The 18,479-nt window shown below is 39.1% G+C and overlaps 2 protein-coding genes across 2 annotated transcripts in view; both read right to left on the minus strand.

The window, feature by feature from the left end:
* LOC109625363 (uncharacterized) overlaps window positions 1-4,983 on the minus strand; it is a 103,125-nt gene extending 98,142 nt beyond the window's left edge. Inside the window, exon 1 of the mRNA XM_069522553.1 lies at window positions 4,411-4,983. Coding sequence (XP_069378654.1) covers window positions 4,411-4,561 — 151 coding nt within the window. The 5' untranslated portion in view covers window positions 4,562-4,983. The remainder of the gene's footprint in view (window positions 1-4,410) is intronic.
* An 801-nt stretch (window positions 4,984-5,784) lies between these two features.
* The window catches only part of LOC109625321 (inactive N-acetylated-alpha-linked acidic dipeptidase-like protein 2), a 428,309-nt gene continuing 415,614 nt past the window's right edge, over window positions 5,785-18,479 (minus strand). The window contains exon 17 of the mRNA XM_020080522.2: window positions 5,785-10,315. Within this exon, the coding sequence (XP_019936081.1) occupies window positions 10,069-10,315 (247 nt within the window). The 3' untranslated portion in view covers window positions 5,785-10,068. The remainder of the gene's footprint in view (window positions 10,316-18,479) is intronic.

The following is an 18,479-nucleotide window of genomic DNA, read 5'->3' on the forward strand; positions in this document are numbered from 1 at the left end:
GACATCACACGCTGATGGTTGTATTGACGAGGCGGGTCACTTTTCCGTCACATTCAAATCCATCACTTGCACTCCACAGACCTCCCATCATCACTAGAAATAAGCTGTCATTTTAAATCAGCGTGACCATTTTTCACTCTGATATCAATCCTCCTCTGTGTTCTTCCACCAACCCTCTAAAGATGGCTGCGGGACATATGGCATCAGTAATTAGAAATGTCATTATAATCTTTTTCATATTGTCTGTGTTCTCATGGCTACCAGGGCATGTAATATAATGACTCAATAACTTGCGTTACAGAGACAGAATTATAACAATGAGATGGCATCATGGAAAACACATTAAATGACAAATACCCTCTGCTTCCATTTACCTACTTCTTACAGAAATCTCTCTCTATCTGACTGGCTCACATATCTTAAGAACCGTCCATCCTATTGGTTCCACACTATGGTCAAAGGCCCAAGGAAGTGCTGTGTTTAATTTGGTGCGAACTGAACATGCAATACATTCAATATTAATAAACTTTGCATAAACAGACGACCAATGCTCTGTGGTAGCATCAGCTGGGACTCATTCACGACAACAGCAACAACTCATTAGTGATTCTCCATGCAGTTCAGGGTTCTGCATACTGGGTCAAGCTTCATCAAATTTTGAACGAACAGGTGGACGGCTCTATGTGCAGCAGCAGTGTTGCATCTTCAGTGTTCTGTGGACTGAGTCCTGCAGCAGGTCTTTACTTGCCTCAGCTAAATTTCTGCAGGTCACTTACAGTTTCAAGAGGAAGAAAGCCACAGCCAGCAAACAAGCAAACAGCACATTTCAAACAGGGTGGTTTAGAACGAGCGCTGCACTAGTCATCTAAGATGAGACAATTTCCAGAATCTTTTTTATGATAACATAATGAACATCTTTGATATAAGTTAGAAAAAACAAGACTCTTTAAACTTTAAAGTGGCTCAGTAAATGTTATTTAGTGTTAAAGCAACACTAAGAAACATTTACTAACGGTGCTCTCTGCAGCCACACGTGACGATTCATTATTTTGGGTTTTAAGAGAAGAGAAACCTATCAATCTGTTGACAAGACCTCTAACCACATAGATAGGTAGGGCTGGGCTATATGGCAAAACAATCTTATCACGATTATTCTTTTTTTATATCAGTCGATTTTTGATATATATCACAATATAAAACGAATCAGCACCACTGCACTGAGGTGCATTGCTCTGCTGGTCAACAACTGACTCCTCTGATGTTTTCTAATCACTCACACTTAGAAATGATCTTTATAAAAACCTGCTGAAATCATATTTCAATCATATCACTTTAACCCTGATGTCCTGACTGTGCATGTCACGTCACGTGTTGTGTAGCAGGTTTAAAAGTGACTCAACCTCTAGAGGGAATCAAACAAACACAAAGTAAACATCAGTCCTGTGCGTGTCCTAATAACTTGTGATCAGTGATAGTGTTTAATGTTAAAGTGTAGAGTGAGCACAGGTCAGAGGGGGAATGAGGACGAAACAGACTCTGACAGAGACTCGGACGACCGGACCTTTAAGGTGCATCTGTCCTGAAGCAGCACTGGTTGTAATTATTCAGAACTGGAAAACCGCTAGAATAATTATCTCATCTTAATCGTTTTATCGCCCAGCCCTAGTAGTAGGAAGTTTTCGACTCAATTCGAGTTCAGCATTACTTTTGAACTTGCTGGGCTTTTTTCTGGCAATTCAATTTGCAACTCATATACTCATCATATCATATATCATATCATTTCATCATGATAATATCATGTATTTCAGTGACACACTTCACAAAGGAGATTGTACCTGCTCACCAAAGTTACATAGAGCAAGAACAGATGGTCAGGGTGAAGAGTATTTCTATTACTAAAGTCTACACACTGTACCTTTAAGACGTCACACTTGGCTATGTGATTGACAATTGTACCTGGTGCTTCATGTTATAAAGGAAAACCAATCAAATAACTGCATATTGCACAAAGCATTGGAAGAATTAATGAGATGAGTTGCAACGATACAACTACAGGGCTTGTTCACAGGAGACAGAAGGAAAGCACAAGCGTTACTATCAGCATTAATAACGGCTTTATTCCATTCAACATCCCAGCAAACCATGACAGTGAAATATTCCAAATCTCTTATTTGATCGTTACTTTTACCTCAGTCCTGAATTGATCCTTAACTATTCCAGAAAAGGAATGAGGAGCAGGGAGGGAACACCGAGGAGCCATGAGCAAAGATAATCATGTGATTTGTGGGTCAGATTGATAAAACAACCATGAACGACTTCAGCATATATATTTTCTCTGAATCATCAGTCAAAAACTTCTTGGTTAGGCTGAGGAACAGATCATGGTTTGAGTTAGAATAAATACATCCTCAAGGTCGGTCCTCTAACTTTCCTCACCATATTTTAATAGTAAAAACACATTTAATGTTTTGAAAGCATCATGGATAAAATAAACATTGCAAATTTTTTAGATATGCACAAGATACAAAAACAGGCTCCTGTGTGAAAGTCCTACTTCACCTACCCATCCATCCACCTCTATGTCTTCCTCCAGTCAACTCAATCACTCTTTATACCACATAACCTATGCTCTGGAAATAAAAGCCGCTAAAGGTCGTCTAACAATAAAACAGAATATGCCTCGTAATATGATGCGAGTACAGATGACCCATGACCTCATTCTTTAGAGGAGGACAGTATTTATCATGTCTTTATAATGTCTTCTACTTCCAACCCACTGACCAGCTGCGGTAAAGGTGCTTTAATCATTCACGTCGTAATTATTTTACATCAGTTACCAACAATCTCAATCATCTAATTTACTGACCTCCAGTCTGTAAGGAGCTAGCTATATTTCCTCAATATTTCACTGTTGTCACTATTTCATAAAAGTAACACCTCAACAAAACAAAAGTATTCTGGATAAAGTCATAGAAACTATAAAAGCAGTGAAGCTAATTGTTTACAACATTTATCAGACTATTTAAACAAATGGCCTAATAATGTAACAATATTAACGTGTTGGAGAATACTAGAAAAGCAGAAAATTTAATGCAACTATTATATTGCTAACATGGTAAAAACAGCTCCTACTTCAACACAATGTCCTTATTTTCTAAACCTGACAAATTATGGGAATCACAGACACAGCATACACAATATAAAAGGTTTAAGTCTGAAGTAGGTAAAGCACTGCTTCTCTTGAATGTATAGAGTATTTAATGATGAATCCAAATGATGAACTGAAGTTAGTGTTTGGTGAGGTTGGGCAGCTCATTTATCTCAACTGCATTGCAGGAAAATAACTAGTTATTCATGTATTCACTTATTTGTTGACGCCACTTCATCAGTTTTGGTGAACAACCACCAGGACCATATGTTTGTTTGTCACATGTGTTCATTCACTCTCTACAATAACACTAATGGAGGTATTGTTCTTTATCAATGTGACCGGTAACGTGAATATTTGTATGCATATTGTGGTGACAACACCACATAACGATCAAATGTCTGGGCGTTGACATGCTTGAATGTTTTCTGACCAGCAGAGTCGCCTGTATCCAGCAGTCTCATTCAGCTCAGGGAAGCAAAGTACTTTGAGGACCTCCATTATCCAGAGTTCGCTATATTTACTCAAATATTATTATTGCTAATATTGCAACACCTCAACTAAACAAAAATATTGTAGATAAAGCTAAAGACAATAAAAGCAGTGGGCTAAGTAGCTAAATGGAGTGTAGCTTATCACAAAAATAGCCATAGAAAGTGAGTTGAATAAGGAGATTCAAAAGAATAAATAAATTAACAGCCCCGCTAAACTTTAATATTAGCAAAAAACTAATTGTGGAACACTAGAAAAGTGGACAACTCAACACAACTATATCTGCTAACAAGGTACAAACAAGCACTCACTTTAACAAAATGTCATCTTTTTCTAAACATGACAAATTGTAGGAAGACACAAAGAGTTTCAGTCTGAAGCAGGTTAAGCACTGTGTTCTCTGAATGCATGTCGAATACAACCATGCATCGAATCACTGGAGTTACTGTGTGGTGAAGCAGGGCAGCTCATTCATCTCCATGCACCGCAGTAAATCTGCATGCACGCTTATTTATTCACGAGGGGAATTTGCGCGTGCTCCATATGCGTGTTTGTCACGTGCGTTCATCCGGGTCCGCCGCCGCCGCCGCTTCAATAACAGGTTAAATGGAGGTGTTCGCTCTTTAACAATGTCACGGGTGACGTGTTTGTCTCCCTTCGCTCCGTGCTGACGGGACAGTTGCGGGTCGAGGTGCGAAGGTGGCGCCGCGTCTCTGTGTTTTCGGACCGTGTCGCCTGCAGCGTGGTGGTGGTGGTGTGTGGGTACTCACAGCACTGCAGGTAAATGAACCGCAGCCTCCACTGACTCTCCTGCTGCCTCCGCCTGATTTTGATGGGCACAGTGCTGAGGCTGCTGTCGGGGACGGGGCGGGGGCTCGTGTGGGTTCTTATCTCCTCTGCATCGGTCGCCATCATTTTCATCCCCCGTGTTCCCCACCACCACCACCCTCCTCCTCCTCCTTCCGCCCTTCTGTGTGGACGCGCCGCGCGTTCCCGGTGACGCTCTGAGCTCGAGTTGAAGCACAACAGCAAAGATGAGTGAATAAACAAAAAGTGGAGCTTGGATGAATAAATCCAGCACAGACAGACAGTGGTGTCCACAGCTGAGCATTTTCACTGGGGGAAGCCAGGAGTATCCTGTGCTCCAGCCTTAACCATAAAGCTAATGGTTTATGCACAGATGTACAGCAGCCCCGCTCCGTCCTCCAACACAAAATTTAACAGCATCTGAGATAAACATGAAGTGTAATGGGCCCACAGCTCCACATAAACACCTCTGGAACTGGAAGGAAAAACCACATAACAGGCCTGGAAAGAGATGCAGAAAACAATGCAACAACTATTTTTAACAAACAAGAGGACAATGTGGGTTATAATAAACTGGAGTGTTCCATCCAAATCTTCTCATATCTCAGTGATTTATTTTACTTATTTTTAATGTAGTTCCCTATTTATTTCAACTTGAATCAACCTTTTAAATGTTTCATTGTATTCACTTTCCCAGCACTACTTCTTGTTTTCTATTATTTGCAATATCTGACGTTGGTCTGTACTCACCTAATTAACTGGCTGCTGAAAGCTCCTTCTCTTGTGGTGTCAGTAGGTAAGCACATTTACTCAAGCACCACAATTAGGAATAATTCTGCAGAGGTACTTGTACATTTCGTCTTTCCATTTCATGCCACTTTATTCTTGTACTTCAAATGCAAATGTTGAACTTTTCAATCCACTGTTAAACAGATACGGTTGCTAAATCTTTGCAGAATATATACTAACCAACAAATAAAGAACAATTTATTATGATGGATTAATTTAAGATAAGGTTGTATTGATCCCGAATTCAGCCTCTTGAAATAAATCAAATTAGTCCCACTTTTATCAGTAACCTTGCAGTGATAATCCAGTGATGTAGTATCCAATATGCTAAAATAGACCATTCTGCAGAATGAGTACGATAACATTTTGTGGTTTCTTAAAGTATATTTAGGTGTATTCTGATCTTTGTGTGTGGTAAGAGATGATGTAAAATATAAAAAAATAAATGAACAAATAAATAAGACTATGGGCTTGTATTAATTTGAAGAAGTGTTTGGTGGGATGTTGAAAATGCATAAAGACCACTTTACTGTTTTGATGATCAAAATTGTCTTTATTGCATTAAAAGTTCAACAGGACTTGAAAAGAGGGCAGAAAACCATGCCAGTAAAAATCCCTGCAAACGCCACTTATGTTATTATGACATGCACACTGACACCAGGCTATTGAATCAGCAAACGATTCATCTACAGATTGAAGCTTATTCAACAGTTACATTTAAAAACTTCCCACAGGTTTTCACAAAAACCTCAAACGTTAACAAGATATATTTTTAGTTGTTTTTTTGTATTTTTTTTAAAGCACAGTACAGAAAACAAACAACATAGTACAGTGTCAGCAGTTTCAGGGAATTCATTTGAAGCAGTAACATCACAGACAAAAAATTCACAATTTTGTGCAAATTCCACAGTAGTTTCTAGTATCATCAAATTCTATAAAAAAAAGTATTGCATATCATTACATTTTCAAATAAATACTGTACATAGTTCTCAACACCTTAGGTATAGGCTCTGGTTGTGCAATCATGCAGTTTGTGTTGCAGATCATCGCATTTATGCAATATTGGTTTACCGACATTTACAATGTGAATGCTTGTAGCCTCTAATTTACCGTTTGTTTCCCAGTTCAAAACGGATAATCGAAGTATTTGTGTTTTTTTGTGTTTTGAAGCAAAAAAGGTTGAGAACCACTCTGTATTAAACATTGTGAGCATGAAGTCCAAGTCCAATGATGAGTAGAAATCCAACATAAATGTATCAGCATGCAATTCTACAACCAACAGATGCATACGATCCATGCTGTGAAGCGGCACTAACTGTACTGTATACTGTCACACATCAGACCAACAGTAATCAGAATCAAAACCAGCATCTCTGTGTGACATATGGTAACTGTCTGAGTTTGTGTGAGCGATATCAGCTGTGCCGCAGGATGTTTGATTTAAAACTGAAACAATACAACTGGTGATTTGAGACTTTACTGACAGGATGTTAATTACATGTCACCGTCTGGGACTTGGTGCTTGTTATGGTTTGTTAACTTTGTGCCACAGGGACAGTATCAGTGTATACTCATCAGTGTCTCAAGATACAACATACATTGATTTTACAAAATATCCAAAGACCAACCAACGATGCAGCTTTTCTCTGAAATGGAGAATAGCATTATTAAATGATGTATTCTTACTTGGTCCTTCCCAGCAAATGGTGACTATCTCATAGGCTTTGTAGGCCATTGCTTGGTTTTCAATTCAGAGCACCTCAGATTGATTGGAGAACGGTAACAATAAAAAATACTTCTATTCCAGTATTGTCATTTTGTCTTTACACTGTTGATAGTTATACCAAGCGACAGGCGAGTTTAGCGAAGCAGTTTGTCATGAAAATAACAGCCAGCCAAAGAGACACATTCAGACTGACTTTTTTCAATATGCATGCAGTCTGTGTGTATTTACCACATGCACCAAAGGACAAATTGTAGCAAGCTAACATTACAGGAGATCGTTCTATTTTTTAACACAGTGGTGGGTAGTTGATCAATCTGCTCAAATGTATGAAAATCTTTTGGTATTCCTTTTGACATAATTTAAAGCATCTGTTTTAAAGGCACATGATTTAAAACAATGACAATTCATGATTTTGATCCCTGAAAAGTTTTTGTTTCTCTTAATCAGTATTGCAAGTCTGCTTATTTACAAACTGGACATTCAAATACAAATAGTCAATACACCTTACAAAATTTGGTGTATCAAATTGTTGCTACAAATTGAGATGTCATTTAAAAAACATATCCTAAGACTAAAAATACAAATATTTGACTACATCATTATGACTGTGGAAGCACTGAACACTGGAATAAACCGTTTATCTATGCAAGTAAGACTTGTAGACAGTGCTGTTGGAATATTTCCAGATCCTAAATCACAATTCAGATTTAATTTTAAATTACAAGCTGCAAAAAGACCACGCCCTCCCACCCCCCATCATGCTATAAAACGCTATCACATTCAATCTATTACAAATAAGCTAAGGTATGAAATTGTTTGATAGTATAAAATCATTTATTTAGTCTCAAAATCGACACACATAATAATCATGTTGGCTTTAATAGGAGTGCACAGACCAGTATCTGCGGGCGCGAAATCCTACTCGCTAGCATGTAGGGCGACTTCTTAGTACAAGTCAGCCTTCTCGAGTGTGCTTTTGCGTTCATAAGTCGATCAGTGCATTCGTATCATACGCACGAGCGTGGTTTTTATGTGCGTGAAGTTTGAGACAAGATAAACGCCATCATTTTTCTCTGAAACACTATTCTAGCAAATGTCATGCCTAACTACAAAAAAATCTGGAGCCCAAGTATTTTGTACATAAATGTTGAAATACACGACTCCCTGTAAAAGAGCTGCTGATGTCTGCTTTGTAGATTTGTTTGGAACGGCTGAGTGACTTGGTTACAACTTGACAACCATAAACCAACATTCACTCTTCCTCACTTTATTGTTACATTTTTCCATACCATAACATTAACTAGTCTTTTAACAGCAACACTGATGATGATGATTTATTGCTCAGGTCTTTTTTCAGGCTTGTGCAGGCCAATAAAGCAGCACATCAGCCTCAGACTCCCAAATCTGTTGTCATAAGCCGCACAGACCGCTGCTGAATGACAGAGATCAATGGGTAGTGGCGTCACTTATGAAGAGAATGGAAGAAAAATGAAGAGGAGGAGGAGGTGGAGAGATGACACTTACTTCTGCCACTTAAAACATAAAGTGTAGCACAGACACTGAGAAGGTGGGAGATGTCCACACGCACAGAGCAAGTGTCCAACAGTGCATAATGGCTTGAAATGCATCCAGTTGGAATCTGTGTTATAATGGCTGCAGTCTGCTGTTTATCCTCTCTTAGTTTTACCAGAGAATTTTTTAATGTTTTCAACACATCCTCTCTGTGAGATTGTTGTGAATGGTTGGTGAAAAGCCAAGTGCATTTGTGTTGCATTTAATAAAGTAGAATTGGCTCATTCTGAATTTATTAAAAAAAAAAAAGTATTAATAACCACCATTATAACATTCTTCTACCATGTGTATTTGCCTGTAGGCTTTCTCTTTTTACTCCTACCTGTTCTCCCAAATTTGATCCCTGTCACTGCCAACCCCCTGTTGGCCCGTGGCAGGTGTAAACCTCTCCTGGCCCTTCTACATGAGGACTCCATGTCACCAACTGCTTTTTTTCACTTCAAACTGAGGAATTGTAGGATTTTCTAGTGTGAAAAACAGTGCCATGCTCACCCACTGTACTTTCACACCTACCAACACTACCACATTTACTGTGGGAGCTGTCGGGGGCTCCAGAAGGCTTTGGTATCCAACATTAACATTTGTGCCATTAGGAAACCCTTTCTATAGCCATCTTTGAACAAACACACTCACACACCTAAAACATGTGTTTTAACTGTTTGACCTTGTGCTGCTCACTGACTAAATAAAAAAACCAAAAAAATTGTATTGCTTAGAACATTAAATTCCTTGAAAAGCCGTGTTCTGTGGTATTCAAATGTGATATTGCTCTTTAATCAAGCCATCAAGTCGTATGGCATACAGTGATTATAGAACTGCTGAATGTGGTTGTTGGACAGTTATATAATGGCTTATTGCTTACAATTTTCAAGTTGTAAGGTGAATTAGTTTTCAAAGAAAAAATGTGTATTTTTTAACCTGGGTTCATATACATGGTCATTCTGATGTTGCTAGCATGGGCTAATGGTTACATTTACATGGAGTCATTTATTAATCACTTGAATCCATAGTGAGTTAGAGCTGAGAGACCAAACTGAAGCTTTAATACAGCAGGAGCGCTAAGTAAGTATTGAGTGCTAAATCTGTTCAATGGTACAAAGTGGAAAGTGTGGCCGGCAAAGTATCATCCTATAGAAAGCCATATTTAGATATGTTAAGTTAGGTTAACTCATAGTCAGAATGGCCACAGTAAAACCAAGTTTTAAAATACTCAAATTTCCCTGTATAAAGCAATGAAAACAGGAACCCTCACAAAGAGACTTTGAACATGGCTTCATCTGTAGAGACTGAATCTAAATATTTTTGGCATTTTTTGATTTAATCCGAGTGTAAATTAAAATGTTCTCTTGATCAATAGTAAAATGTGTGTGGAGTCTCTCCACGTTTCCTGGAATTCATTTTAATGTAAGATAAGGTTTTGAATGCGTTTGGTCAGAGGGTCAATTGTGTTTTAATATTCCCGGTATTTATTTGAATATGATTGACTTGATCACTTGTGGTTTTTGCTGCTCAGTGCATCCAAGCATCAGTCAGATCATTTTGCTCCTCTCTGGTAATTTTCAAACAAATCCAAGCCGAAACACACCAGCCTCTCTGCTGACCGGATGGCCCTGAGGATGAGAGACAGAGACTGGTTCATGGTGCTGTGGCAAAGCACTTCCTTGTCGGCAGCGTTGTGTTTGATTGCTTTGCTGGAGACATTGCAGTGCAGGGCGGCTTCCTGTGAGAATCTGAGGACGGAAAACAGAGGAGTCTTTCCTGGAAGGCTGTATAACAGGTTCCTGCAGGGGGAGAGAGAGAGAAGGCATGGTAAGCATGCTAGTAATAATAAATTAATGGAAGAGTTTTTTGCAAGGAAGAGTAAGAAATCACCATTTTGGGATTTTTTTGTAGCACACAAACTGAAGAATCTAGGTGAGGTAATGTATTGTCTTTGCAAAACCTGTAGCTGATTCTAAGGTGACAAATTTCCCCGTTCTATATACAATCAATCAAGACCGTCACTTGTGAAGACCAAATGATGATGTTTTCCCAGGTCTGAGTTTACAGATGTGTCAAATGAAATATTACTGTGTCTGTGTTGGTGCGTGTGTGTCTGCAAGAGAGGGTGATAGAAATAGAGAGAAAGAAAAGAGAGCGAGATGAGTCAGGAGGAGATGTATGAATAAAGGAATGAATGCACAGCTAGGAAGATTTTACTCATTTCAGAAAAGTATCAGTTAATATTTGTTTATCAGTGTTGATGTTGTGTTGGTTGCTATAAACAAATCAATGAATTATGTTTATACTGTAGCTGGTCAGAGACGTCAGCTGAGTTAGAGTGTGTGTGTGTGTGTGTGTGTGTGTGTGTGTGTGTATGTGTGTGTGTGTGTGTGTGTGTGTGTGTGTGTGTGTGTGTGTGTATGTGTGTGTGTGTGTGTGTGTGTGTGTGTGTGTGTGTGTGTCCATCAGAGTCAGGATGAACTGAATGTATCTAATATGTGTCAGCTAATTATTTACAGAACTCTGGGGGAGGCACACCACTATATTAACTAAATCTGATGACAAAAGCACCCAAAGTGGTGTCAAACTCAATCACAGAGAAGGCTAAAATTTAAAACTGGGACTTAGTCGAGGGCCAAACAGGGTCAACATTTATTAAACAGGATAGAAAGGATATTGAATAAAAAGAAAACATATTTAGGTCGGCTTCATTCTTCTCTTATTTACATGTGCCAGAGCCAGATGTTTGGCATCTGTTCTTGGCTGCCAGTTCATTAAAGTTTGGTGTTCTGTGCTGTGGAAACCCTCAAGATGGAGTGAAGGTGTGCATCAATGAGACGACTCCTGTGTGGGTTTTTGTTCATCGTCATCACAGAGAAAAGCATGTGGGTGAACTTGACAGGGCACAGACAGCAGCTCACAGGCACTAGGATCTCTGGAACATTGGAAAAAAAATTAACTGACACCAAATACTGGGCAGGTGAGGAGGGGCGATCGTTCCGTGTGCATCTAGCCGGGCATTTTGCACTGTGGCTCGGCCAGTGGAGCCAGTGCATGCCGCCTGGCTCTCTGGCCAGAGCGAGATGAAGAAAGACGGGAAGAAAAAGAGAGAGAGAGATAAGACTGAGAGACACAGTGAACTTGACGGGGCAGGCACTGGGGTCTCTGGAACGCTGGAAAAATAATAATAATCATCAAATACTCTGCGAGAGAGTGGAGAGGATGGTTGCTCGCTCATGTGTGTCTAGCCGGCGGGCCAGTTAAGATAGACATATGATATTTTATCGCGCAAAAAATAACAACCGATTGGACTCGCAGATAGACAATGTATTTGTCCAATCCCAATGGATCATGCATGTGATGGTTGAGGGTTAATGGCAGAGGATGAGACCTGTTATTGACCCCAAGATCAACTTAAGTCTTTGCTGCACATCAGAGTAGTTGCAGGCACCATAGGTGTAATGATGTACTCCATTCCTCATGAACCTTATGAAAGTGAAAAAGAACACGCAGTATATTCCTAAAACAGATTACTGCATACTGGATTAATTTCAGTGGTCCTAACATGTGGTTACTGCATCAAAGTAATTGACTAAAAAAATATAAAAGTTCACCCCACACTGCTTAAAAAATCAACCATTGTACTGCTAATCAGCTAACATCAACAAGCGCTCACCACTCGCCATTAAAACTTGTAAATCAACACTAATAAAAATGAATTAAAAAATGAACTCCATGAGTTCTTTTAGTTTTGCTGTTTTATAATAAGCACTTAGAGTGCTTACCTTGCGGGGTAATGAGAGTTAACTTTAAAGAAAACATAGTGCCCTTCATGCCATATATTTTAGAACTGTGATGTCCCATAAGGAACAAACACAGCTAGATTCTGTAGTGACTCCAAAATGCAGAAGCACCAGAGGTACATTCAAGCAGCTGCCTTTAATAAACAGAAAGTACAAAGAGGACATAGAGTCAAAGCTTAATCTATATAAATATCTTCTATACAAAACTGTACTCATCCCAATAAGTGGCCTCAGTTCAAACTATTTTAAAAAAACGTATAAGCCTCCTACTGAGAGTTCACTCAGATCTGTGAAGGGAGCTCTGCTGGTTATTACCAGATCACGGCTGGTGGCTGGAACAGTCAGTCAATCAAGATCAGAAAGGAAACTCTTTTAAATCTCCTCTTAGAACATTGTTTTTATAGAAATCTTTTATGAATGTTTTTTTTTTTTGAGTGTATAACAACTGATTATCTTTCTCCTGTTTTGCTATTTACTGTTCTGTTAATTTATTTCATATTAAGCATTTAGTTACGTGCAATATCAATAAGGTTTATTATTAATAACAACTTTTAAACACATTATAACAAGCTGCAAGACCAGCCTCACGCAAGGGAGATACACCTGGCGGCACAATCAGGTCCTCAAGAGCCTGGCATCAGCTTGAGAGATCAAGCGGAGTGCGAACAACTCCTTGCCAACTAGAGCAACCAATCCCCATGGTCAGGCTCTGTGGAAGATCATCAGAGCAGTCTCAGAGGTGACAGAAAGAAGCAGCCAGTGGATTTGGCTCAAGCGGAAGGACCCGTGCTGGGCCGCGAGTACTTCAGCATAAACCACCTTAGAACTCCCAGCTGTCAACCTTGAGCACAGGACACAAGCTAAGGACTGATCATCCTGCAGCGGGCCATCCTTGTGGAGGGTGTATAGTGTTGGAAGGCCGAAACACCCAGTGATGCAAGGGCACACACTACTGATGATGTTTCCTGTGCCCAATCGAACCAAAATTTTAACCCGGTTAAGATTTACCTCCCACACAACTCAGAGAACCCCCACCAATGGAAAAGTTGCTCACCACCTATTGGCACAAGGGACAGTTTTCTAACATCTCGTCCTGTGCTTTTTGATTCTTACATCATTATTAATCATGTAAAGTCAAGTCGGAGTTAATTATAGCCTGATGTCACAGATTATATCTCAAAGGGCTGCACATTAGTAGTATTCAGGAGATTGACATTTTGTGATTGTAAAACCCTGATTGTAAAAGAGATGAGTTATGTTTCCTAAAGTCAGATCCAGCATGAACAGTATATTAAAATAAGTTCAGGGATAATAAGACATGATCACATTTTCAACGGCAAGTTGAAGTTTGATCTGCTGATAGTTGATTCAGTTAATGAGAAAAGAAGCCTCCTTGATCATGTTGTTGATGATGATGAGGCTGATGATGATGATCATTATTAATATTATTAGAGAATTGTTATTATTATAACTGGTGCTCCTATCATTAATAGCATTACATCTATAGATATCACTCTATTTTCATTACAACAAACAGTCTGACGGAGCTTAAAGATGATGGTTACACAACTGTTTCCGGTCCCCCCCCTCATTCCCTTCCCCCTCGCTCTCTTTTCCACCCACCTTTCTTCTCTCACCCCAACCAGTCATTGAGTCACACAGTCAGAGATTTCTTCCTGTTAAAGTGTAGAGAGCTTTTCTTTCCTTCCATAGTCACCAAAGTGTGGAACCTGATGGGTTTCTCTGTGACATTGTAAGGTCTCTATTTTACTGTGTAAAGTGCTTTGAGATCATGTGTCTTGTGATTTGACGCTGTACAAATGCGACAAATGCATGAACGAGTGTTTCAATACCAGCAAGAATACGACGGCTCCTAAAATGAATGATACAGTGACTGTGCATATGGTTCACTCAGTCAAGAAAAACGTTTGTGTTCCTTACATACCATGATGATTCAAACGGTTGAAAATGGTGCTGATTGTTAACATTGCAGATTGTTGCAGCTTTAACGCCAACATCTAATATTTGTGTCAATCGACCTGGAGTCTTTTAGATTTTAACTGGACAACCAATGCTTAACCACTGTGATGATATGATGCATATTGCCCTTGATTCAACAGAAGACAATAATCACTGAAACAATGACATAACCTCTTCTTAGTTTTCCATCACAAATATTCTGCACCGTATGAATTATTGTCCTTTAAGAGCCCTCCTTTCTGTGTCTCTTTGTCTTCCTGACAGCATGCACAAACATAAGGCAAAGCACACATATATAAGCAGAGGGCAGCCTTTGGGGGGTCGCAGAGGCATCCTTTGTAGGTCAAAATGGCAGCGACTGCTGAGGGTTGCTCTCCTCGGGCCTCAAGTCCATTGATTTCTCTTAAAGTGGCTGAATGGACAGTCTTAGGGAGTAAATGGAGTGATTCTTCATCTGTAAAAACACATGTTGTGAGCTGTAGGGTGTGAAGGACCACTCACCTTCAAAACACAATTTAGACTCAAAGTCAGAGCTCGGTAGTGATTCTGTATCAACTCCACTACTTAACACCAGTGACGCCAGTGAGGTCAGTCCAGAGAGATAAGGGCGTTGGGAAAATTATATTTGTCGGAACAATTGGCAGGAAGAATTATTAATTAAATGTAACAACATTGAAAAATTGTTGCAGAGTGTAAGCAGCTATCTTAATCACCACATTGTCCATGCTTGGTGACTTTGTGCGTGCTGGGTCTGATTTTACCACAAATCACAAATTCAATGTTTTTGGCAGCCACTCTCATAACTAAAATTCTGACCAGCACATGAACACAGAAGTCAGCAGAAGACTCTCAAATGAGTCACCAGCCTGACCTTTCGAGAATAAAAATACCTTAGTCAAAATAAAATGACTGACTAATGTCTCAACGTATTTTCATGGTTGATTTTCCTACTTATACTCTGATATTCCATTCAGCTGCCTCTGTGTCAGGATCCTGATACTGTGCACGCTGACTAACTGCTGTTGCTTCCTGGACGCTTGAACTTGGTAAATCCATTACTCTGTCTGCTGTGTAAAAGATTAGATTGTGTTAAGTAAAAAAAAAAGTATCTACCATCCACTGTCAGTGTTTTTAAGTATCCTGCTTTCTATAAACTATAAGTAGGCAAGTCAAAGTTGCATTTGCATGAACTACTGTTTTGTCCACGTTTGGGCAGCACAACAAATGATCACGCAGATATGTTAGCACAATAAAAGTGTCGATTTGGCTGTAATAGCAGACAGATTGAGTTGGCGCCTGTTGAGAGTGATGACTCAGAGCAGTAAAGGTGCAAGCAGTGAAACAAAAATAATGAGCTGAAAGATGCTAAAATGCTCTCGAGAGCTTAAGGGAATTACAGGGGTAATTATATTGTCTAATTGTTGATTACTGTCTGTGGGTTAAAGCAACTAATTATACCATTTAAATGACATATGCTCATAAAACTAATCGTTAATATAACAGTATTTATTAATGCAGCTTTAGGGGAGGAAACGTAAATATGTGGTTTTGGTCTATACAAGAAACAGATCATAGTTTAAAGCTAAATAAAATAAAATGTGAAGCAACACAATCCTGGCCTCCTGCATGGCTCAATAAAGGACAAACAACCTCCTATCTTGGGTCTGAACTTTAGCACTCTATGTAAATTGTGTAGAAATTAATCAGTCAGCATTGTATTATTTCCCAGTATTGCACTTTGTAATCTTGAAAGATGATCAGCAGTAAACGTCATGATTTTTCAGCCGATGCAAAAACGTTGGTTTGGTCTTTTATGACAAAGAGGATTTAATGATTTTTGGCGGAATGAACCATTCAAAAACACAAACAATTCCCCACAAAGAAGCCATTTTTGTTACGTGTGCATTATTTTTGCTCAGCTGAATAATGCATTCATGTTTGGAACAGCACTGTAAAAAAAGGGTCGGCAGGGAACTGATTTCTGAAAGAGAAAAAAGACAGACCCAGACAGAGATTGATTTGGTCGGGCAATGACAAGTGCATGAACGGGCTTGCCCTCATGAAAAACCTTTGGAGTTTTTGTATTATCTGTCAGTGTTGCGTTCACACACTTGTACGAAGCTGTGAACATATATGCCAAAAAAATAAATACATATTGAAAATGGCTTTGTTCTGCTGGAGGAACAGGTCTATATGAAGTGCAACCTTTTGCCCACTGGTCAGTAGCAGCTGATTATGGCTGTGGGCTGGAGTTATCTCTATATTTCTACAGTTTGTTTCATTAGGTTTGCCCAAACCATGATCTGTTTTCAGAATGTGAAGCCTGTTGGATATATACATTATAATCTCTTACCCCTGGTGGTCTTAATGATGAACTGTGTTTGCTTTCTGTTTCTTTTGTCTCTCTACTTTCACGCTCTATTTTTAAACTACTTTCTGATCCAATGGGGATGAATCAATCATTATGATTTTGATGCAACAAATTGAGGTTTATTTAATACTGTCTATTTGCTAAATGGCTTTTTACCATGTTCCTTTGATAATATGATTAAATTACTTTGGTTAATATTGATAGTCATTCCTCTTGACTCCGATATTGTTGTGCATTTTAATAATTAATATGGTCTATTTCACTCACTGAAACTCTGTGTTATTGTACTTTTATTATTTTTAATATGTTCAAGATGTATTAAACAGATCAATGTCCAAATGATGTTCACTAACAAACTGTAGGAGGAGCTCAGACTGAGGAGCCAAAAGCATTGGCCTCTTGTTAGGCTAACCCTAACCCTAACCCTAATGAAGACTTGACACTATGAACCCTGCCTTTTGTTTAGAAAGACTTGAAACAGGGATTTATGACAAAAATATGTTAATGTTCTTTATGGAAAAGCTGCCATACTATGACCGTGTTACATGGTTTGTAACTTGTCATGTAAAAACTCAAAATAATTGAAAATTATGTAAAAGAAAAAAAGAGGAGTAATACACTAAAGAAGGTAATCCTGTTTGCCCATGCCCCCTTACTGTCCCCCTGTCCGTCTGTGAATATCCAGTGATGAAAGAGTTCTTTTTCAAAGACCTCTGAGTGCACATAAAGACATCTGCTATCGACTGGAGTGGCCCTCGGCAGCCTGACATCCGCGCTTAATTGAGGCTGCCTCCTGCTCTGCAACACAACAAATTTGGTTTAAACTCTGTCTACTGGTCCCAGGTGTCGCTCACATAGGAGCAGCAGCATCCATCCAACACTGACAGCTGCAAGGTGTGTCCCTCTCTGCTGGTACCTGTTTGTGAGGTTACTTTCAGAGTGGGAACATTTCTGCTCATCATCTCTTTTGCAAAAAGGAATTAGAGATTAGGGGGCAAAACTTACATTTTCTGAATCTAGACACCTTTATTTTAGTGCTTAATCCTATCCAGAAGCAAATAAGAGAGTTCAATTTTGAAGGCTCCAGACAGCAATCAATACACTGACTTTACACATATATACAGAGAAGTTCCATTGTCTTTAAGTTACACATTGAGACATAACCACCAAAACCAACACACACAGTCGTATGTTGGGTTAGGAAGTTGATATATGGGGTTTTGAATCCAAATGTGCACACACCCGTCACAGTCTGAGAGGAAATGGAAAGGTTCCTTATTGGTTTTGGAAATTGGCACATTTGTTTTGGAACCAGCACACTGATCACAATGAATCAATCAATCAGTTTTGATTTGTACAGCCCATATACACAAATCGCAATTTGCCTCAAAGGGCTGAACAAGGTGTGACATCATCTGTCCCATACTTTTGACCCTCAGAGAAAAGACAGACGGGCAATAGATGCTGTGTGAAACTGAGAACATCAACAAAAAACAATTTTAAAAGACGGTGTCAATGTTGTCTTATGTTGCTGTTATTTATTTTCTTTAGCTTTTATTAGTTTGCTTAGCCTATTTTACCAATTGTTTTAAAGGTGCTATATAAATGAACATACTCAACCTACTTACTCTCAAATCTACTGTAATGCCTGTTTGCACAAGGGACAGAATAGAAACAATGGAAATAAACATTGAAGCCAAAGATCAATCAGTTCCATCTTCCAATTCCATCTAGATTTGATGGCTTGCAGTCAAATAAACAGCCAACCGATGCAGGTTCATGCATGTATTGTTCTTAATTAAGTCTACT

Source organism: Paralichthys olivaceus, chromosome 3, assembly GCF_024713975.1.
Source record: "Paralichthys olivaceus isolate ysfri-2021 chromosome 3, ASM2471397v2, whole genome shotgun sequence".
NCBI lineage: Eukaryota > Metazoa > Chordata > Actinopteri > Pleuronectiformes > Paralichthyidae > Paralichthys > Paralichthys olivaceus.